This window comes from Clavelina lepadiformis, chromosome 1 (genome assembly GCF_947623445.1).
Source record: "Clavelina lepadiformis chromosome 1, kaClaLepa1.1, whole genome shotgun sequence".
Lineage (NCBI taxonomy): Eukaryota > Metazoa > Chordata > Ascidiacea > Aplousobranchia > Clavelinidae > Clavelina > Clavelina lepadiformis.
The window spans coordinates 5,526,514-5,548,959 of NC_135240.1; the positions used below are offsets into that span (position 1 = coordinate 5,526,514).

A 22,446-nucleotide genomic window follows, 5' to 3' on the forward strand; every position below is an offset into this window, starting at 1 on the left:
GTCCTAAGTTCGGCTCCTGACTTGACGTACTTATCAGGTTGAGACGAACAACAGGCAATGCTGACTGGAAAAACATGCTTTGTCAATCAGAAACCATAAAAGTTCCAGTTACATTTTATTTCTTTATGACCGCAACTGGTGACCAGTAAGTGACCTTGTTGGACAAATAGTCACTCGAACTCAGGGGCGGGCAACATACGGCCCGCGGCGGAATTTTGAGCGGCCCGCAGACAGTTTCCGGTCTTACATGATAATGTGGCCTGCAGCCAAATTCTGCCGCAATCCCTGTATTGCGTCACTCAATAAGTCCAAGTTTGCCAACCTGAGAAAAATAGCCGTGAATCTACTTGTTCTGTTCGGGTCTACATACATTTGTGAGCAAACATTTTCGACCATGAACATTAATAAGACAAAGCTGCGTTCCAATCTATTCAAGAAACCGGCCTTCATTTTCTCATATCAGGCCCGCCGACCGAAGAAGTTGCCCGCTCCTGCTCTAACTGGACAAAAATATTTCCTATCCCGTCATCGTTTGCGTTGACATGAAAAAAACGTATCTTTCTTTTCGAAGTGTTCGGTTCAATATCCGGTGCTTCTTGAAATTAATGTTTACTTAAAGTACATGGCACATTCATTGCTTGAAAGTGATTGGGCTGCAGCAGAAATTTTCTCAAATTTTTGTTATATGTAGTGATTAACGATCAATTTAAAACCGTTGGAACGCTGGAAAATTTTGGCATGTTTTATCTTTCAACATATTTTTTCTATACATGGATTGAGCTCGCGGTGACGCAAAAACGTTCAAAACCGCTTTTTGATGTTGCACAAAGCTTTTGAAATCGAAAGTGCTGGAACTAATTTTCTTTACACAGAAAAGCATTCAAGTTCCAAGTTAACATTTTTAAATTGAAAAAATTTGCATTGAGTTAAGTATTTACTCCTTCCTAAGCTTGGTTGTTGATAATTGCTCAGTAGAATAACGCTCGAAGTTCAAATCTATACACTTGTGTGGGTTGCAGTTTTCATCACCATCCAGCAATACAAACAAGATGCTTATCCATGTATAGTCTATACATCCTTGCTTTCCAAGACAAGAAGCATATATGAGGCAGAAAACCCCGGTTGCCTTTACAGGAAACAGAAGGCCGACAAGTTTGCTTCGATAAAAGTGCCTGGTATAAAGGCGATAGTGGCAGGATGCTCGTACATTCGAGAGCGATGTTGGGAAAGAGGCAAGTTACATGAAAGCAGCCAGCAGATGCCAGATTTATTGTTAAAATTTCCAGTTTTCGACATTTTGGATGTTAAGGTTAGTTGGTAAAACGAACAGCATAGCACTCTCAAAACAGCTTGAATTTGTCTGAAGTGCTACCGACTTCTTTTAGAAATATATTTTGTAATAAAATTGGAGCCATTAAACCTAGATAGTCCCAAGATGTCACCCGGTGAAGAAATTATTAGTTTTCTGAGAAATATGTTTCGAAAGAAGGGATTTCCCAGTAAGACATTTTCATCAGGTATGTTTGTATTTGAAAAAACTATTTAATTAAGTCATTTTACTGACATTTAGCAAAGGTTCAACATTTTCCGCTAATGATAACGCAATCGTTTCATTTTTTGTCAAATAAAAACGCTTGCAACCATCCGCAGGTTAAAAGAAGTCTAATTTCAGTTACATTATTTCAATTTAGAACTACGGAGATGCCTAAGCTTTGCCGACCTCCTCTTTCTGTCTTACGGCGCCATAGTCGGAGGGGGAATATATTTCGCCATGGGTCCCGCTTTACATCTGGCAGGGCCGTCGGTGATCTTAAGCTACGTGTTTGCGGGAACGGCTTCCACGCTTTCAGGGCTTTGCTACTCAGGTAAAACATCACCGGCGTAATTTGTGCAGGATAATGACACTCAATTACAAATCTGTCGTTTAATTGATTGATCGCGCAGAGTTAGGAACGAGGATTCCTATTGCTGGATCGTCCTACCAATACGCCTACACCGCGATAGGGGAGCTAATCGGCTTTCTGGTGGGGTGGAACATCGTTATTGGTCATGCAGTAGGAGCTGCTTCGGTGGCAAAGGGCTGCAGCCAGTATGTAAATTACAAGATGTCTATGCACTTTAAAAGCTTCGGCTTATTAAGACCATTGAGGAAGTTGTGCCGTTACGTAACGCTTCTTTCAAACATTACTAGTTTTGAATCAACTTTCACGCTACTAGGTCATTTATATAAACTTGGAAGACAATTTGGCTTGTTACAGGTATATTGACGCCATGTTTGGAAACCCGATAAAGAAATACATGCAAGTGCATCTTCCCATGAGCGGTGGCCTTGTGGCGACTTATCCGGACTTTGTTGCCGGTGGTATCATGGCGGTTATAACTGCCTTTGTTGCATTCGGTATTAAGACGTCTACCATTATGAACATGATTATGACAACAGGAAATGCTTTAATATTCGGGTTTGTCATGGGTGAGTGTAAGTATTCGCTCAATCGTGGCACAAGTTTCAGGATTAAGGCGATACATAATTTTGGTTACAATCTTCATAATTGTGTTACTCACTGAAGTTTACTGAAGTTTAACTGAAGTATACCGAAGTATACCGAAGTTTACTGAAGTTTACTGAAGTTTACTGGAGTTTACTGAAGTTTACTGAAGTTTACTGAAGTTTACTGAAGTTTGCTGAAGTTTGCTGAAGTTTACTGAAGTTTACTGAAGTTTACTGAAGTTTACTGAAGTTTACTGAAGTTTACTGAAGTTTACTGAAGTTTACTGAAGTTTACTGAAGTTTACTGAAGTTTACTGAAGTTTACTGAAGTTTACTGAAGTTTACTGAAGTTTACTGAAGTTTACTGAAGTTCACTGAAGTTTACTGAAGTTTACTGAAGTTTACTGAAGTTTACTGAAGTTTACTGAAGTTTACTGAAGTTTGCTGAAGTTTACTTAAGGTTACTGAAGTTTACTGAAGTTTGCTGAAATTTACTGAAGATTACTGAAGATTACTGAAGTTTACTGAAGTTTGCTGAAATTTGCTGAAATTTGCTGAAATTTACTTAAGTTTGCTGAAGTTTTCAAGCAGTTAAAATAATGGTTTCTTCAGAACATTTGCTGTACTTAACAACCACCTATACCGATGCTTTTGCTTCGACTTATAACGCAATGCACGGTGACAATTAACGTTTATTTCAGTGTCAGGAATCATACTTGGTAAGACTGAAAACATAGCAGGGTCTGAAAGCTGGGGTGGATTTTTTCCTCACGGTTTCACAGGATGTCTAGCTGGTGCCGCTACCTTGATATACGCTTTTGAAGGATATGAAATACTAGCAACTGTATCAGAGGAGGCGATGAATCCCCTCAGGTGAAACACGGTAGTTTTTCAGCATCACTTGTGATTGGTTCTGCACAGACAATGCTTTTGTTTCAGAGATATCCCTTTGTCCATCGTGGCATCGGTCGGTTCAGTCACCGTGTTGTACGCGTTCGTGTCAATCGCACTGGTTTCACTTCTGCCTTGGTATGAGATTCCCGTTACGTCAACTTTCACAGTCATCTACGCCAAGGTCGGTTGGACCTGGGCTAAATACGTCATCACTGTTGGTGTTGTGGCCACGACGGTTGGCTGCTGTATTTCCCTTTTGACGTCAGTCCCACGTTATCTGTACGCAATGGCCCGTGACGGTTTGTTGATGCCATTTCTCCTTAAAATCAGCGAGCGCACCGGGGTAATAAATTATGAAAAACCTTTTGGCCGACGTAACAAAACACGACGGGGTCAAAGACGAAACGGGAATAATCGTTTTACAAATCTTCGCTTCTTTAGGCGCCAATAACAGCAACGGTAATGGGTGGAATGCTTGGAGTACTGCTGGCTATTATCTTCACAACCGAAGATCTCATCAATTTACTTTCGGTTGGGCAGCTGCTCGCCTGCTTGTCGGTCGCTTTTGCCCTGATTAAGCTGAGGTACTCGCCCGTGAAGGTGACGGCTCAATCAAGGTATGTTTTGAGCGATTAATTTCCAGCTCACTTGAAGTTGATTGTCGCTTTTTATCAGCATTTCCCCTTTTCTTTAACTTTAGCGGTTCGACGCCTTTTACGAGTTCAGAACGACACGAAGAGGAAGCCGCACAGGAACCTTCTTCGCCCACCAGTCAAACATCTTTGCTTGAGAAAAAGACCGGGACACCCGGGACACCTAAATGCCAACCAGCGGAAAACGAGCATCGATTTATCGGCTGGATCAGAAGTTTCGAGCCGGGCTCCATCCCGACAGCGCTGTTATTGATTTGCATTGTGTTTACCGCCGGGGCTCTTGCTTTGTTTATTTTTGGGCACAAATGGCTGGAGTCGTGGTGGTTTATAACCCTTGCTGTTGTCTTCGTGACCATCGCACTGGCCAGTTTGTTGCTTCTTTACGCTTTCGTCAGAGACGACAACTTTCCAACGTTTAAGGTGAGAAAGATTGGTTATAAGAGTCATTTTTATTCTTCGTATTAGCATAAGCAGCAAATCTTTTTTTTACCAGAGATGTCGATCAATCCTAATGTAATTAAGCAGTCAATTGTAAACTAATATCCGCCTTTAATTTACACAGCTACCATTGGTTCCATTGTTACCTTATACTACGATACTTATCAACTTAGCTCTATTGCTAAGCATACAAAAAGACACTTGGATACGACTCTCTATATGGATGGGGATAGGTAAGCGAGGATATAGGAATAGATCGCGTTTTACAACTTCAAACCAAGTGCTATAAATCTATTAACACGAAGCGATTTAATCCTTTGATATTTACAGGGTTGATAATATACTTTTCTTACGGATATCGACACAGCAAGCTTCACAAATGCCTTCCAAAAGATGATATTCCTGACAACCCTGATAGCTCTCATAGTTCTTGAGTTGTTTACTGTTATAACCGTTAGACCTTGTGTTCAAAAGTTTTTCTTTCTTCCGTTTCATTTATTTCAATAGATCGTAATGCCAGTGCAAAGTGCTTAATACGGGGATTTACCCATACATGATACAAGTAGGTGTTATTAATTTATTATGCTTTAAAACGTTTACAGAAACACATAGGCAGAATATACAACCTATGGCTGCTACCCGTTCGTTATATCTATCATATAAGCTAGCGCCTGAATAAATACCATATGTTGAATGAGTTAAACGCTTTGGTTAGACGAGTGGCGACTTCCGGAATTGAAGCGCAGTTCGAACAACGTCATAGAAGTGTTGATGTATTGCTTAGCCTGGAAGAGGGATTCGGGGAATAGTATTGCTCAGTTTTGTACAGGAAATAAACGACCTGATAGAATGTGCTGCAACACGCTGATGCTGTCTTATGTTGCGAGCAGCATCGTTCTATTAATAACAAAACAACATAACGTTTAAATATTTTCGTTTCACGCAATCACAACTGTTGAACAGTTTTGTGCGAAGCAAAGAACACGACTGGACGTAGTTTTCAGACTAATACGTTGTGAGTGTAATTAGCTTATAGCTGCAGGCTACTCAATGCACGTAGTTGCAAGTTAAACGGCTGCTGAGTGTAAGTTCGCTTTCTAGATTAATGCCATGTAATAGCTGCTGTTGTTACGTAGAAGTTAGGCGACACATCTAGACAAAATATTTCGTGTTCAAGAAAGTACGTAGCAAATATCTTTAATAAACGGTAACATAGTTTCAGAATTTTCCCAAACTACCAGGCAAAGACGCAAAGTTGTGAATAGTAGAGAAACAAAAGTTTAAATTTCATTGAAAAGACTTGATTGACACTTACTGAAGAGTAAGTAGCCCAACTGCTGCAGAATGAAAAAATGTTCAACATTTTGCAGTAATCTCATCAGAAAAAAGGATTTGTCGGCTGATCTACTTCGGAAAGGTTTGAAACGGACTGGAACATTTGTCGTTTTGTGCAAACATTTTGGTTATGTTACTTCATTTAGGGCTGTGTGTATCGAGCGCTGTCATTCAAACCACCTTGGGGTCGTCCACCACATTCTTCAGTAACAACCGCAGCAACGATATTAATAATATTTTCAGACTTAGCGAAGGCTCTGACGTTGTCCGATTTGACCTTCCTAGCTATCGGTTCCATGATAGGATCCGGTCTCTACGTTCTAACAGGAGAAGTTGCCCGCCATGTCGCCGGACCATCGATTGTCATCAGTTACGCAATAGCGGCAGTGGCGTCCGGATTTTCCGCCGTATGTTACGCAGGTATAGATAGGTCGCTACCTGATGAACTTATACCTGCTGATCAACCAAATACGAGGTTCTTTTCATTATGTGCAAGCCAATACGTGTTGATGCAGAGTTCGCGGCGAGAATTCCCATCACCGGATCGGCCTATCAATTCACATACTTAAGTATCGGCGAGTTGTGGGCCTTTGTTATTGGCTGGAACGTTTTTGTCGAGCATGCTGTCTCCGTTGCCGCCGTAGCAAGAGCGTGGAGTGGGTGAGATATGTTGAGAATAACTGAGAGTAAAATGTTACATGTTGCAACTAATTGAAAAGCATGGTCGCCTCATAATCTACTACCGCAAAACATCTATTCAATAACCTTTGCATATTAGCGTAATGAATTAAAATTAGTAGATTACAAAGCAGACTATGACCTGTATTGTGATGACGTATGATACATTTTTCCTTGCTGGCAGCCAACCCAGAGTGATTTATGACCTATCTCTGGCAAACGCTAAGACATACAACACACATTAAAACAACTCGTCAACACTGATGTATCAACAGGTACTTGGATGGCATGTTCGGGCATCCGATACGAAATTACTCGGTCGAACATTTTCCAATGCCCGGCGGATTCATTGCTACTTACCCGGACTTTTTAGCTGGTGGTGTGGTTATACTAATGACCATAATCATCGCGTGTGGGGTCAAGTTGTCATCGAAACTCAACATCGTTTTTGCCACTTTGAACCTGACCGTGATTCTTTTCGTTTTTTGTAAGTATGATGTTGATGTGGTAAATTTGGGGCGTGACGTCGTGGAATGTAGTCGAGCGATGAAATTGTTTTTGTAAAGATCACGCCCAAGTTCATGACCCGTCTATCACCATTCACAGGTAACGAAATGCACCTAGACCAGTCCTACCCAACTTTTTTCAACTCGCGACCATCTTTACAGACATTTTTTAGACCTACTAGTCCAGATGAATGTTGCAGATAACGTTAGTTAGTTACATAGTTAAACAAGTTTGGGTAAAAACAATTTTCAAAATATGCGTTTACAGTAGCTACTAGGCTTACTACGGTTTCTCTTCACGGTATTCGCTTTTTCTGTGCTGTAACATTTCGTTATGCTTTGCGGCCTGCCCGTGGGATAGCGCTGACTTAAACAATGCTGTTAAGTAAACGAACGTGATATAATCAATAAACACAACCATGTTGATAGCTGATGAAACATTAATGATCACATCTTTGTCACCAGGTAGTGGAATGTACCTCGCAAAGGGGGAATATTGGGATGGAGAAGAAAATTTCTTTCCTTACGGCTGGTCGGGCACCATCAGTGGCGCCGCAACTCTCATATTTTCTTATGTCGGTTATGAGGTTGTGGCATCAGCCACGGAAGAAGCGGTCAACAGTAAAAGGTACGAAACAATTCTGATCACAAACTGCAGGAGGAAGGGCGGTTGGCTTATCGCAAATGCAATCTAATGATTTTTAAGCGGAAATGTAATGATGCTATTAACGGTTTCTGCAAGTACAGAAATTACAGCTTCCGCTATGGTAAAATTTCTAAACCAACTAGAACTTACGTCGTGTTGTTACATTTTACGTAATGTGTTGCTGTCAGCCTGCTGTCGAGTGGTCGCACGAATAGGCTACTGTATATGACATACCTATATGTGTAAGCATTTGCTGTGCAAATAGGCAGTTTCTACAGTAAGTTTGCCGATATCACCTCAGTAATTCAGTATCTGTTTAGGGATGTTCCCCTATCGCTTCTCATTTCGTTGTCGGTGACGGTGCTTGCCTACACGGGAGCGTCCAGTGCTTTAACCCTTATGGTTCCTTACGACACTATATCGGTCGAATCGCCATTTCCCTCCGCTTACAAGGCCAGGGGCTGGGGATGGGCGAGGTACTTGGTGTCTGTCGGGGCGCTGGCGGCCATGACCACGGCCCTACTTTCAGCCATGCTCGTAGTGCCCCGCTACATATACGCCATGGCCAGGGACGGGCTTATCATTAAATTCTTCACGAAAGTTAATAAGAAAACAGCCGTAAGTAAAACCTAGTTTTAGTTGAATATATCCCCAGTCAAAACAGTAGCTTAAAGGCACTTATAAGAGGGACATTTAACAAATACAATATAGTTATTTGCGCTAAATGTCGCTGTATGTTTAGGTTCCAGTGGCAGCGACCATAACTTGTGGTGCGTTTTGTTTGTTGCTCACCTTGCTTTTTAACTTACAAATTCTGGTGGAGTTTATATCGATCGGGCAACTTACGGCTTGCACCTTCGTATCTATTTGCGTCATAAAACTGAGATATGGACCCAATGTTATTTCAAGGTAAGCAAATTCCATACGATCATGACTTAACCTTTTCTTGATGATTTCCGAAGTCTTAAAGAAATAAAGAGAAAAAATGTGAGAGCGCTTATCTCTATGTGCTCAGATACGTTTGATTACATCAATTTTTTCCTCCAAGCTCTATTACATAAACGTAAACTTACAGTCCTTTGAAAAAATATTATTCTTTATCGTTTTACATAAACCACTGAGCTTAAAACGATTGTTCGTTACAGTTACGAAACAATGGTGGAGGATAATCTTCCAGGGAACGCAATAGAGATGCAAATTCAACCAAAGATAGCGGAGGAGAGGGAAGGCGAGAACGAACTGAAAAAAGAAGAGACGCCGTTTTCTGATTTGCCGCCGAATTACAGCAGCATTGACAACACTTCAACTTCATCCGAGAGCAACCGAGTTATAACAAATGAACAAAAACAATGCGGGATGATACGGGTCGGGATTCTGGAGTCCAGAGTCGGCTTCCTCTTCCAGTGGACGCACAATTTTAGTCCGGGAGATGTTCCCTTTTACTCCTTGGTTGTAGCCATCTTCTTCACCATAGTAGCAGCTGTTATGTTGCTATTCGGGCAAGCTTACTACCATCAATGGTGGTTTATAATTATATTAACTCTCAGTATATTTGTAGCGTCTGCTGCGGTCGTGTTCATAAGTGCGTTTTACCCGGACAGGGAAATGAAAACGTTTAAAGTAAGTTTGTTTCAAATGGGGCATCGTTACTGTTAATAGCCCCGAAATTGATTTAACAATTAAAATATCAATTTATTATAAATCACTACCTGCTGCGTGGCGCGGTTAATTATTTAATTTAAAATCTTCAAAATGTTCTTCAGCCTTCTGCGCACAGTAGATGTAACTGTTCCAACTGCTAAGTTTGTGAAAAACTTGCTTAAAGTTTATTAAGTTGTTCTTATCCGCTTAAAACCGACACCATCTTGCTAGGTACCATTGGTCCCTTACGTTCCATTCATCAGCATTGTGATCAACATAATCCTTATCCTGAAGCTTCAACCTTTGACCTGGGTACGATTTGTGGTGTGGCTCGTTGTAGGTAAGGCTTTGTGACGTAAGTAACGATCATAGGCCTACCGCCCTAAACATATGGAAGGCAATGGTGGATAAAGTTGAAAATTTTACATGTAATGTGATAAAAGATTTGTATAACTTGGAAAACTGCGTGATGGCAACTTTTAAAAACCAAAATTATTGCGTCTGATGTTCATGAAGTAGACTAATTAATTAGTTTTTAAATTTTTGTATCTGTGTAATAGGTATAAGATTAGGTTTAGCTTAGCGAGACGATAGAAGACTGATCATGTAGTTTCAGCGTTTAGACTAGTTAGTATGTGTTCCAAAAAGAAAATTAGAGTAGGGATTTTTACATTGATGCATTTCCACAAAGATATCTTATAACTCGCCATTTTTGTCTCACGTGATCATTGCAAGTAACGATTACTTGCAGCTAACATGGCCTTCCATGGTTATACAACTACTTTCAGGAATCATTGGCGTTTTCTAACCCTCTAGTTTTGGGGAAACGTGTCATTGAAAAATGGCTGCCAGCTACGAAACTGCTACATAATGTGGTTTAGAAATTGCATTGTTCGAAATATGTTGTTACAGGTCTGGTCATCTACTTCACCTACGGTTATTGGCACAGTAAAGCGAGGAAAGAAGAATGACGACAACAGCTCATCAAAATCACGAACCAAATAACCTTAGTTATAGGCAATTTGCGGCAAGCTGTGTTGTTAAAACTCGATGGGCTTAACGACAAGAGTCGTATGCAAATCTACTTTTTCTGACTCGATTCAAGTCAAGTCAAGTCATATAATGCTATATATGGCTCGGGTTGTTCTAAGACACATAACCCTAGTCGAGTCGATGCCGTATTTTATAAATATACTTTCTGACGTCACATTAAGCGCTTTATCTTGTTGTTTGATATTCGCTGTCGCACTAAACGGACCAATATATCCCGTCGCCGCTATCTACGTCATGTTGCCACGAGGTGCGACGTACAGAGCAATATTTTGCTGCTACACAGCATATATCTCAGTTTGACCTGAGTCATTAAGCCCCTCAATTTAGCAAATTTTATTTCTTTTTTTGTTGTTCCTTTCTGTTTCTCTATGTCTATGTCTGCTGTTTTGTAAATAATGTTTTTTACGATTGCCTGTAAATTTTGGGCTGCATTTGGCAAAATAAACTCTCATTTTCTTTCTCATGGCACCACTGCTTGATTATTATTTCGAAAAGTTGAAATTTGCGTTGGTTATTTTCGTGGCTTTAAAACTGCGTATTCATTTATTTTTATTTCTTCGACTTCTGTGCCAGAACGTATAGTATGTTCGCATTTAAAAAAACCAATTAATCATAATAAACGTCACTGGGGAGCTTCTAAATTAAGATGATGACGAGGCAGTGGCCTAGTTTTATTTCTCGCAATGAAACACAATCAATAAAATCCTTTTAAGCTTCTCATCTTTACAGCAATTTTCATGGAATACGCGAGCACTGTGTTTGGTTTGATGCGATCTTTGTTGATTTTGCTTCGAAAGGTCAAACAATTTGTCCGATGACGTGTGCACTGTCCTGCGTCAACTGCCCTTAGAGATGCAGATCGAACGTTTTTCTTGTTTCAACCAAAATTGCGAGATTTTTTTATAGTATTGTAGATTTGCCTTTTAAAATTTTACAGTCTAAAGATGATGCAGTGATATTCAATTCTAGCCTGGGACGACCGTGCCTATTTGTGTTCAATTCAAATTTCAATAAAGTTTTGTAACAATTGAGTTGAATATGTAAATTGTAAAATGTCAGTGTTACTTCACGCGTAGGACGACTCTTACGCAAGCATATAGAGGCAGAAAGCAGTCAATTTTACGCCGAAATTCACGCCGGAAAGTGATAAACCATGACAGGCGACCAGAATTAACCATGAATATTGAAACGAAACAACACTGACGCATCGTTCCAATGTTCTAACCCTCGCCCTTCGCGTTCTATCAGCTTGTCATGTATTCTCTCTGGTAAAGGCGAGCATTTCGAAGTTGGACTTTTTAATAATTCATAGACGTCGAATCAATGGAATAGGAAAGACGCGTTCATTTGAGCTTGAGTTTTGATCGAAGCAACAGCCTGACAGCCGTCATGGCACTAAGGAGTCATTGTAAAGATTTTCTGAATAATTTGGTTAGGAAGAAAAACATAACCGAAGACATTATGAGGAAAGGTGAGAATTGTTTATGGTTATTTCTAATTAGGTTTTTGTCCAATTAACTCAACGTTCTTAACTTTTCTTTAACTCTTTGACATGGTGGTGAATAAACTGTGGTTGCAAAATAATGCGTCTGTGATTAGCCGTGTTTTTGCGATCTGTATTTGCAAAGATATTTCCATATATGAACCAATCAAAGCTTAGTCTATCTTCCTTCGTTTCGTAAGCAAATGATTGTTTAATAACGAAATAGATTTTAAAGAGAAGATGTTTTGGCTCATATTTCAGTGCGAGTCAACTAATATAATGCAATAGCAAAACCACTTTAAAATTTCAGGTTTATTTTATGATAGCTAGTAAGCGTAATATTGTAAGGTCACGTATGACATAGACAACCCAAGTGTAACCCTTAGCTTCCAAAACAGTTGGGAATCCATCAGCACTTAACAACAACAGACGCTGTACGTTCTCATGTTTGCATAAGGCCAGTCAACCACCATTTGATGAAAATAAACTAAAGTGATTTTATTGGTAGCTCGCGAGCATTTAAACGTTAAGATTGTATTTACATTTGGAAGCAAAGGTCGATGAATCAATTCTGTTAGTGGATTAGTCGTGCGTCGTCGTCTCAAGCGCGCTTAATTATCCCTTTCGGTGGGAATTGATGATAAAAAATTCAAAACATAACTTTCACAAGCTGCTTTGTTTCGAGGAGCACAAGATTTACAAATGATGAAGCACAAACTACTGAAACTATAAGCACTCAATCATATCACAATCATATCATATTACATAAGCTCATATCATCATCATTATGATATGATTAATGTTTAGATCTGAAGAAAGTGCTGAAATTATCCGATTTAACTTTCCTCGCGGTTGGCTCTATGATCGGTTCTGGCCTATACGTACTCACAGGAGCAGTAGCAAGAATAGCCGGGCCTTCAATCGTCATCAGTTACTTCCTGGCAGCGGTTGCTTCCATCTTGTCGGCAGTTTGTTACGCTGGTGAGATTTTTTAATCGTTCGCAATATTAGCAAGAGTATAACCTTGTATAAGCGCGAAGTGGTGTCGGTAAACGGCGGAATAAATTTATTAAAATGTTCGTAATTCCAGAATTTGCTGCCCGAGTTCCAGTCACTGGATCGGCGTACCAGTATACCTACCTCAGCATCGGAGAAATTTGGGCGTTTGTCGTTGGCTGGAATGTCTTTCTCGAGCACACGGTGTTGGCTGCTTCCATTGCAAAAGGATGGAGCGGGTGGGTTCTTGCTACGACGTGCACCGACCCTGTCCAATACAATGATCACTGCTAAAATCAACAACGCAATACTGGCAGATAACGTGCCGATTATTTTCAAGCTGTGGCCGCGTTATAGATTTTATGTTGTCAAGTTAAAGATTTTCGTTGTTATGTACGCTACGCAATATGCAACAACAGTTTTAGCTTTAATAAGCAGCAAACAGTTGGCAGTTGGATTTGATCAAAATAGCCAATTTTTATTCTGCGTGCAATCTCGTTCTTATCTACTTGTTAAAAGCCCTTATACCGACCAATGCAAAGTGCAGCAAGGTTTAAAAATTACTCGTCTATTTCTTTCGTTCCATGAAACTTCCGTTAAGTTTGATCATGAAATAACTCGTTTAATTTGCAGCCGGTGAAGCCATTACGGCCCAGTTCGGAGTATTTTGGTTGGACACATCTCTCATATATACAGTAGCATAGAGTTATGTGAACTAGGCGCTAGCAGGCTGTTTGTTGGTTACTTGTAGCCTAAACAACTCGTGCATCAACAGGTACGTGGACGGGTTGTGCGGTTTTGCCATCAGCACATTTCTCAAAAAACAACTTCCGATGCCAGGTGGTCTTGTAGCAGAATATCCGGATTTCCTGGCTGGGATGCTCGTCATACTTCTCACGCTAATCGTTGCAAGAGGAGTAAAGATCTCATCCACGGTCAACATCTTCTTCGCTGCCGTGAACTTGACCGTGATCGTTTTTATCTTTTGTGAGTTCTTGGAAATGTTTTATGAAGGTTTTGAGATATGCTTTGTGTAATGTTTTAGCTTTGCTTTGCTTTGTTTTGCACAGTGTTTGATGTTTTTGGCTTAGATGTATTTAGCATATTGTAGTCTGTACGTCCGTTGATTCAGAAAACAGAAGAAAATCGGGTCGCAAAAAACAGAAGATATTTAACAGAAAAAGTCTCAAATCGAACGAGATTTCACGTCGCCTTTTTTTACTCAGGTACCGGCATGTACTTGGCAAAAGGAGAGTACTGGCAGGGTGAAAAGACTTTCTTCCCTCATGGATGGTCCGGTACAATCAGTGGCGCCGCCACTCTAATATTTTCTTACGTTGGTTATGAAGTCGTTGCCACAGCAACGGAGGAATCTGTCAATCCGAAACGGTAAATTTTCTTAATCACATAATGTAAAAGAAATTGAAAAATTGTTGTGAGAATAAATGCATGTATCGTGATATTGTACACGACTCTGTGCATATGCTTTAAGTAACGCATATTTCCACCAATGCGTGGACACAATCTAATCAAAGGATCACTCCAGCATAGAAGAAATTTAGTTATAGCAAATTACAGGCATTTCGTGTATTGCTATCGTCAGGTAAAGCAGCTATAATTCAACACAGTGGGTAGAGGAATGGAAACGTGATGGCAAAGACCTCAAATAGGCATATTGCTAAAGTTTAAAACTGTTCGCCTTTTTTGATCGACAGCGACGTTCCTCTGTCCTTGCTAATTTCTCTCTCTGTCGTCGTGGTGGCGTATGTTGGAGTTTCCACGGCGCTGACACTTATGGTGCCCTGGGATTTAATCTCCGTATCTTCTCCGTTCCCAAACGCTTACCACTTCAGGGGATGGGACTGGGCTGGATACGTCGTTTCTGTCGGAGCCCTGGCCGCTATGACTGCCGCCATGCTTTCAGCTTTATTGGTCATTCCAAGATATCTTTACGCCATGGCGCGTGATGGACTTCTCTGGCGCTTCCTGGACGTGGTTAACGACGACACAGGAGTAAGTTGACCCAGAGAAGCGCCATGTTCCAGTCTTAATTTATAGCTTCGTTATATTTTGTGTAAAATCTGCAGAACGCGTGCGCATTTTTAAACAAGTTTTTCGATAATTTTCGGTGTAAAGCGCATTGGTTTAGCGTTTCAGCGCTAGAATTAAACCAGCAAAATGTTATTTGGCGGAAAAATAATGAGAATGTCACTATTCGTTTCGCAACGATTATTTAATAACAACGTGACGTCTTGCGCATGGAAATAAATCATTCATCGAAACAAGCCAACGATGTTGATATTTACTCTATACTACAATGATGACGTTTCAGGTTCCGGTAACAGCCACAGCAATCAGCGGCGGATTTTGCTTGCTTCTGACCTTGATGTTTGGACTTGTCGCTCTCGTCGAATTTATATCCGTCGGACAGCTGCTCGCTTGTACCTTCGTATCGATCTGTGTCGTCAAATTAAGATACGGACCCAGTGACGTGTCAAGGCAAGTTGTCGCATCGCACCATGTCGCTTTCCCGATAATTAATGAGCTAGATTCCTGGCGCGTTCCCTGTTGGCTATTGGGTATAATTACCGAATATAAATTACTACGTTAAATTACGCCGCACTGTGTTTAATGTAAGGAAAGTTTGCAGTCTAATGTGAACACGGTGAACAGGTATGACCGTTAATGCCCTTTCTTGTAGCCAATAAGTTCTTTATATAAGTTTAACTTGTGAAAGCTGAGTCTAACGATCGTAAAAATTTTTTTTCAGTTACGAAACTCTCGCAGACGACGGCGAGCCTACTCCGCAAGACGCCGGCCAAAGTACGAATCTTTCAACGTCTTTGCCGGAATGTCAAACCTCTTCAAAAGCTAGCTCCAATACAGAAGAGACCCCTTTGACAAGCCTAAAGTCCGAAGCTGGAGTCGGGGCAACACAATATCAAACAACAGCTGTTGCCGAAGCTAAATGCCCTGGCACAATCAAAGAATTTGTTCTTGAAGCCAAGTACGGTTATTTATTGCGAAGGCTGGATAGTCTCACACCAGGGAATGCCCCGTTTTACTTGCTCCTTGTAGCCATTTTATTCGCCACAGTTGCGATCGCCATGCTGCTCTTCGCCCATCAACACCTCCACCAGGCCTGGTTTATTCTTCTATTCATTGTTTTCCTTGCGATTGCGGTGCTGTCACTTCTTGCCATGCTAGCTTTCCATCAGAGAGACACTATACAAACATTTGCGGTAAAATTCATGTCAAAGTGTACGCCTTTATGAGCCAATAATGAAATGCTTTAGGCTACATAAGATAGCTTTGAAATTGATCGTGGATAGTGGTCATCTTTTGTTGCTATAACTTTGCGCTGATAATAACATAAATGTGCCCTTGCTTTTAACAGGTTCCACTAGTACCCCTGGTTCCATTCTCGAGCATAATGGTGAATATTACACTCCTATTGAAGCTTCAGCCGCTCACCTGGCTGAGATTTGCGGTGTGGATGTCAATAGGTAAAAGCATAACAGACATCAACATCAGCATCAACAGTGACATTACTTGTGAATAAATATCCCCAACATTTAAGACTGCAGGGACGGTATTAAAACACAAATTTAAATTATACGTCACACACAGTACTGTAATAACGTCAATTAAACATAGTGTCTATATTACTGAACTTACCTAAAAACCTTAGAAACAAGACAATGAAAATACATGCCATACTTACCACTATTGCAGGCCTGTTGATTTACTTCTTGTACGGCTACCGGCACAGCAATTCACGAAAACAAGATGAGTAACTTGGAACTGCAAAGGTGACGCAACAAACGTTTCCTTAGCTGTCTTTCCATTGTCATAAGCAGCAGTGTTTGGTGTTGCGAAATAATTTTTTGTTTTTGGTGTTGTATCAACTACTGTTTTGGTATGTTGCTGTCTCCAATAATTTATTAGATATTTTCAAACGCATACTTTGAAAATGTACTACTTACAGCCTAACTCGATAGACACTTCCACTATAAGTTTACCATATTGGCCTAGCTTACGGCCTAACTTGTACCGATGTTAAAGTCAATTCTGAGCTGTAGCTTGTACTAGTTTGCATTTAGTTTGCTAACAAACATTTCCCGTCTGAAATTGCAAGGGGAGCGTTGTTCCTGTAGTGGTTGGCCTAAAGCTCGTGGTTATCAAACAGACATTCACCCGAATCAGCTAATCGTCTACCCGTGCTGTCCAGGCTATACCGGAGTCCAGGCAGCCCAAGACCAAGCTATACGCTGCACATAGTGTCGATTTCACATTTCATGTTATGAAATAACTTGGAGAAACTTGAAATTGCGTTCTTATACCAAATTGTTGCAACCATACCAACAAGTTCAGAGACATTCATATTCTATTCAATACTAACATGTTTCAGGCCTTCCATTGGTTCTTGCTCGTGTTATGAAATGTTTTTTTTTCGATCTGGGTATCGTGCTGTCCACTTAAAATCCCAAACCATACGTCATGACTGTATGATGTCACAATATCTCGTGTTTGGACTTTCCTTGTATTGTAAATTCTGTTACGATATCTTCCGTAACCAGCTCAAAATTTATGCAAAGACTTGTTATTATCTGAAAATCAGTTCCATAAGCTTTTTTGCTCGCCTGCGTAGGTTAGCAACGGTGGAGGCACCGTAATTGATTTCAGCATGATTCTATTGTTGGTATAGAAATTCATTCTTCAATTTCCGGCTAAATTACGTCAGGCAATGAACGGTGATGAACGCGCAAAAAGAGAATTGTGGTTTTGTGGACAAGCAAAAAAGAAATAACATTTAGACGCATAGACATTTCGTTGAATAAATAGGCCGTTATCAGGCGCCAGTGAGTCGTTTTCACTTTAAGAAAAGCAATATCGTAAGATTCAAAGTGAGAGGATGAAAGAAATTATTATGATGCAACAGACACATGACACAATATGAGGATCAAGAAGCAAAAGTAACAACGACGTCTGAAAATTTTGTGTAAAATGCACAAAAAATAACACAGAGGTCCTGCTAGAAATAGGTCATAACCAACCCGCATGGATACGCCATCACTATAAATATTGAAAAATAAGATATTCGGTGACGTGATAATTTGTAGATGTGTTGTGGATAGCCTACGCCCTACAATGACCACAATTTCGCTTTACAAAAACCACTTAATTTCACAACTACGCACAAAGAAAGACGAAAATCTATGTTTTTGGCAATTGTACGGAAAATCCACCTTTGGTCAAAAATAGTTGTTTATGGCGCTTCCTTTTGCTACAAAGAAACATGGCACGGGATAATTTGAGGCGCTGTGGTCAATTTGTGCTATAAAAACAAGTCGTATGTGGGCGCACGTAGGACACAATTTTGACAACAGTTGACACCATTACCTCATAAAAAGGATTATTTGGTGAGGTTTAACAGAGGCGCCTTAGCTCTTTCAAAAGTTTTCTCCAGGCTGGCACGTCGTTGTTGAACCTGTCGTCGATATGAAGAGGAAACTCGAATCTATCCATGAACAATCCACCCGAAGCTATGGTGTCAGTGAAGCATCGAGCACCTGGCTTCTCCCCTTCTGTAGACAACGACGGAGAAATTTGTTTAATCGAAATCAATATTCTGATAACATTCCAGGAGATAATATGGAATTAAATCAATAAGCGCAAGTGGCATGATTCATCAGACCGGACAAAGTACCGTGTATGTTATACAAGCAACAGCACTCGTTTGAGACATGCAATAAAGCTTATGCGACTCGGGTAGATATACGAAAACTTTTAACCCAAAAACTTGCCCAAGTTAAATTAGATTAATTTTGTGCTCATAAACCTTTGCTGCAGTTCACTCCTAAATACATAGAATTGCGTAAAAAAATCACGACAAACCGAAAATGCAAATTTCATCACAAACTCCTTCGGTGGTGTTAAGAAATACGTCAACGGCGTGCCCGACCATGTGGTTGTTGTACAAGGCCATTCCGCTTCTTCTGGTCCGAGACGAAGGTTTTCTTCTGCGCTTTCGAAACGTGAAACCGACCAGCGACTGCGCATAAAATGCACAAGTACTTATTGCATCTGAGATCAACTTTCGTTCATTTTCTTAAACTCCGCCGCAGAATAAATCTCACCACAACTCCACAGTCTTTTGATGCTTTACTGATGACGTCCATGGCGGGGATGAAATCGGGATGAATTCGGATTTCAAGGTCACCAAACGGAACCACGTGATCAGTTGGTTGAAAAGTTATCAATGGGCAACCTGACATGTAGTAAGCAGACATTACGAAGGTTTGTTTTAAACCCAAAGCTTTTTGCGAGCGATTTTAACGTCATAACAATTAGTTAAAAGCAAAATGCTTTCCGAAGATTTAAGTGTGTAAAATAATACGCGTACAGCCGTATAGCGTAAGTGTTTGTCTTTACAAACCGCTGATATAGCGCATTTCTTTTTAGGGCATTTGCACAAATAATGTTTAATCCGCCTAAGGCATCGACGTTCGAATAAACGTTTATTTCGTACATGCGTGGGCTTCATTTAACCAAGGGAAAATTTCTTTTTCTTGGCGGTAAATATTGTTACAAAAACACACGGAAAGATCGCGTTTCTACATATCTTGAGGCATAGACGAGAGAAATTAAAACACTTAAAACTATGCATAGCGCATAATTTGTTACAATTCTGAAAGATGGAACTTTTAATTTGCAAGTCCATAACATAACTTCAACATTCAGGATACTTACAACTAAGCTTTAAAAACTTTCAAATTATTTTACGCCAATACACTAAATAAACTATCTCACTTCCTCCTGGAGATATCTTAGGATCGCAGCATTGGCGATCAAATGGTCCTCCACACATTCCAGTCGCGTACACTCCGTTGCAGAAGTTGGTTGTGTTCTGGCATCTTCCTCTTGCATTGTTGCAAGCAATGTCTTCACGACTCCATAACTTCTCTTTGGCCATACCTGTAGTTGAACGAAACAGGGTATTTGATTCGTTATAATTAGTGTAAAGATGCGTCAGTCTAAAAACCTATGCGCGAAGCTTTAGCAATGAAATGGATTTTGACTATTACCGTATATATTTGACCGTGCGAATATTACAACAAGCAGAAATCAGCAAAATATTTGAGAGCGAAATTTTCTCACATTGATCTCCACAAGGAAAACAGCATCTCCGTTGCAAGCCGCCCATGCAGAGGAATCTGCGTCGTTCTTCAAAATCCCTTTTAACTTCCCAACCTCCTCTGCAGTAGTGGGTGGGCCAGTGGAGACAATCCCCGCCAACATTGGGACACCGATCTTTTGCGTCTAGATCATTAAGATTATCGACATTAAGATCATTGATTTAAATGACTAATTATTCACAAATAGTTAGATATACGTGCTGACGATTAGAGTAAAAGAGCTTATGCAAAACTCGTGGCGTGACCTGGGTCAGCATTACTCACAGCAATTGTTTCTGTTTCATTCCCTGCTGCCAGAAACAAGTGACGTAAGATGTAAATTAGAAAACACAGGAATATTTTCCGTGATTACCGCGCCCATTATACGTCACAATCTGATTAACTACGTTTGTGGTCGCTCGCTCCCAACAGTGAACACATCGCAATATCAAATCAACCTTTTAATTGACCTTTTAGATTGAATGGAGTTTAATTATTACAGGATACCTCGTCACCGCACTGCTTGTTTATATAGAGCACTTTTGGTTCTCGCAAATTGAATCCAAGGAACGTTTTGTCATCGCACATTTCCTTTTAAGTATCAGACTATCAGTTAAAACGTTTTCGGAGATGACGGCGCCGGATGTATCGCATTTCCTGCCCGTATGTTTTTCATCAGCAGAAAATGTTAAGACGAAAACTCTACACACTTCTACTGCACGGCAGATTAACTTGAATGTTCGTTGAGTCACTACTTGTTACAATCTCCATTATCTCTGCTATTACTCGTTGTGGAAATACACACTTAAAACTTCCGAAACATTTGCTTGTTTGCCTAAAAACGAATTGTTTTAATCTTTGCGTAACGTAGTAGGCCACGACTATGATTATAAAAGAATACAACGCACTTAGCTGATGCTGTGCCACGGTAGCTTTCGGGTGCAATTAAAGTGAGAGTAAACGCATTAAACTAGAGTTTTTAACTCTATAAGGATATAACGGATTAGTTAGAAACAGTATAATATATACAACTAACTTACCAATTATGACGCACAAGAACAATAGCCCCGCTAAGCACTTCCACATCTTGATGGGGTGAATTTACTGTTAGAAATCGACAAGAGTAAAACATACACTCATTATAATATCTGCATACCACTGTACAATATCTGGATCTCTATCTATTCTAGTCCCTTGCCCGAAATTCCAAACATGAAGACTAACTTACATGATGCCACTGTACTGCACATAAGGTCAAGAAAAAGGTTTAACGGCTCATTAATCACTTAAACCTACTTGATACAAGGTGCGAAAAAGCATCGCTCGTTGATACTGAAACCACATTCGCACGAAACAGAATTCTTCAGGAAGGTCTCGCGCCAGAGATATCGATTTAATTATATTGATAATTACGCGAAATATTTGTAAAGTTATTTTGGTCACGGACGATAAGACCTCCGGTATTGAGAAGTTTGCGCAGGTGCAAAAAACAACTATTGAATAATGATAGCATTCAAATTATACATTCTATATGGACATACCGAACCAAATAAACAATATCGTTACAGGAGGAGTTTTTAATAGAATGACTTCCTCTGATGAATTTGAGCAAGTGTAGCTAGTCTATAGTGTATGTATATAGACTTAGTGGTGACATTATGGTGTTCTTTTCAAGTGTACAGTTGCTCCACAACTACGCAAGCTGACCTCATTAGGGCCAAAACTTCCTTCAAACAAACAAAATCTTCAACCTTCCAAATCAACACAATCGTTTAAGCTAACTTGTCGCGTTGGCGACTGAGCGGTTACTTTTTGATCCACAGCGCTACTTTTTTGTAAAACATTGCAGTTTAAGCGGATTACATTTCCACTTCTCAAAGCACCCAAGTAAAATGAAGCGTCCTTCAATTTGATAACATTTGCTCTTTCTATCATAATTTCATCTCGCATGCTTCACGCTTACGCTAGTCAGCTTACCCAGCCAATGAATCACCGAGGGATGATGGAACTACTGATGCGTAACGATGTTCCAAATGGTATTGCAAGATGCAATAAGTTGTCTATGCTGTGATGACAACAGATACATTTCCTTTTTTGTAACAGTTTTCAGTTAAACACTTCCGCTCCCGTTCTCGATCGAACAATTTTATCGGTTTAAATTTGATTCGTTTGTGAATTAAGTCTTCTCAAAGTGATATTCCAAAGCAGGGGTCAGCAAATAAAGGGTCGCGAGGCCTTCCAGCCTGGGTCGCGATATAGTTTAATTAATATTTTATTTAATATTTATTGTTTTCAACACAAACCCATAGTTCTTATTAAGTAGAATAAATGCATTTATCTACTTACTGTTTTATGTGCTAAAGGTGCGTTCCCACATGACTGGATTCGCTGCCAATAACCGTACTTTTGCCTCGTGTGAACGATTTGATCACGTAACGGTGTGTGGTTTTACAGCGC

General features: G+C 40.1%; 4 protein-coding genes across 6 annotated transcripts; 3 read left to right on the plus strand and 1 right to left on the minus strand.

Annotated features, from left to right (window-relative positions):
* Positions 1-1,159: 1,159 nt before the first annotated feature.
* Positions 1,160-5,176, plus strand: LOC143457974 (cationic amino acid transporter 4-like). Its single transcript, XM_076955279.1, has 11 exons — positions 1,160-1,309; positions 1,425-1,517; positions 1,692-1,865; positions 1,945-2,089; positions 2,259-2,470; positions 3,190-3,361; positions 3,428-3,725; positions 3,824-3,999; positions 4,083-4,455; positions 4,598-4,706; positions 4,804-5,176. The coding sequence occupies exons 2-11, from the start codon at positions 1,436-1,438 to the stop codon at positions 4,905-4,907; spliced, it is 1,845 nt and encodes a 614-aa protein (XP_076811394.1). The 5' UTR covers positions 1,160-1,309; positions 1,425-1,435; the 3' UTR covers positions 4,908-5,176.
* A 120-nt stretch (positions 5,177-5,296) lies between these two features.
* On the plus strand, positions 5,297-10,793 carry LOC143457958 (cationic amino acid transporter 4-like). The gene is made up of 10 exons (XM_076955278.1): positions 5,297-5,890; positions 6,052-6,228; positions 6,324-6,468; positions 6,762-6,973; positions 7,458-7,620; positions 7,959-8,256; positions 8,381-8,547; positions 8,784-9,258; positions 9,511-9,619; positions 10,192-10,793. The coding sequence occupies exons 1-10, from the start codon at positions 5,818-5,820 to the stop codon at positions 10,248-10,250; spliced, it is 1,878 nt and encodes a 625-aa protein (XP_076811393.1). The 5' UTR covers positions 5,297-5,817; the 3' UTR covers positions 10,251-10,793.
* Positions 10,794-11,517: 724 nt separating this feature from the next.
* Positions 11,518-17,698, plus strand: LOC143457932 (cationic amino acid transporter 4-like). 2 transcript variants are annotated; one of them, XM_076955277.1, is made up of 11 exons: positions 11,518-11,803; positions 12,623-12,796; positions 12,906-13,050; positions 13,587-13,798; positions 14,038-14,200; positions 14,527-14,824; positions 15,144-15,310; positions 15,582-15,818; positions 15,908-16,053; positions 16,209-16,317; positions 16,547-17,698. In XM_076955277.1, exons 1-11 carry the CDS (start codon positions 11,722-11,724, stop codon positions 16,602-16,604), a joined length of 1,791 nt encoding a protein of 596 aa, XP_076811392.1. In that variant the 5' UTR covers positions 11,518-11,721; the 3' UTR covers positions 16,605-17,698. The 2 variants fall into 2 exon arrangements, with proteins under 2 accessions (XP_076811392.1, XP_076811391.1); XM_076955276.1 differs by having other exon boundaries at positions 15,582-16,053.
* LOC143457990 (uncharacterized) lies at positions 17,488-21,960 on the minus strand. 2 transcript variants are annotated; one of them, XM_076955282.1, is made up of 7 exons: positions 21,286-21,960; positions 21,030-21,093; positions 19,973-20,134; positions 19,625-19,789; positions 18,952-19,082; positions 18,710-18,866; positions 17,488-18,399 (listed from the first exon to the last, which is right to left on the minus strand). In XM_076955282.1, the coding sequence occupies exons 2-7, from the start codon at positions 21,073-21,075 to the stop codon at positions 18,242-18,244; spliced, it is 819 nt and encodes a 272-aa protein (XP_076811397.1). In that variant the 5' UTR covers positions 21,076-21,093; positions 21,286-21,960; the 3' UTR covers positions 17,488-18,241. The 2 variants fall into 2 exon arrangements, with proteins under 2 accessions (XP_076811397.1, XP_076811396.1); XM_076955281.1 differs by lacking the exon at positions 21,286-21,960 and having other exon boundaries at positions 21,030-21,273.
* Between the last annotated feature and the right edge of the window lie 486 nt (positions 21,961-22,446).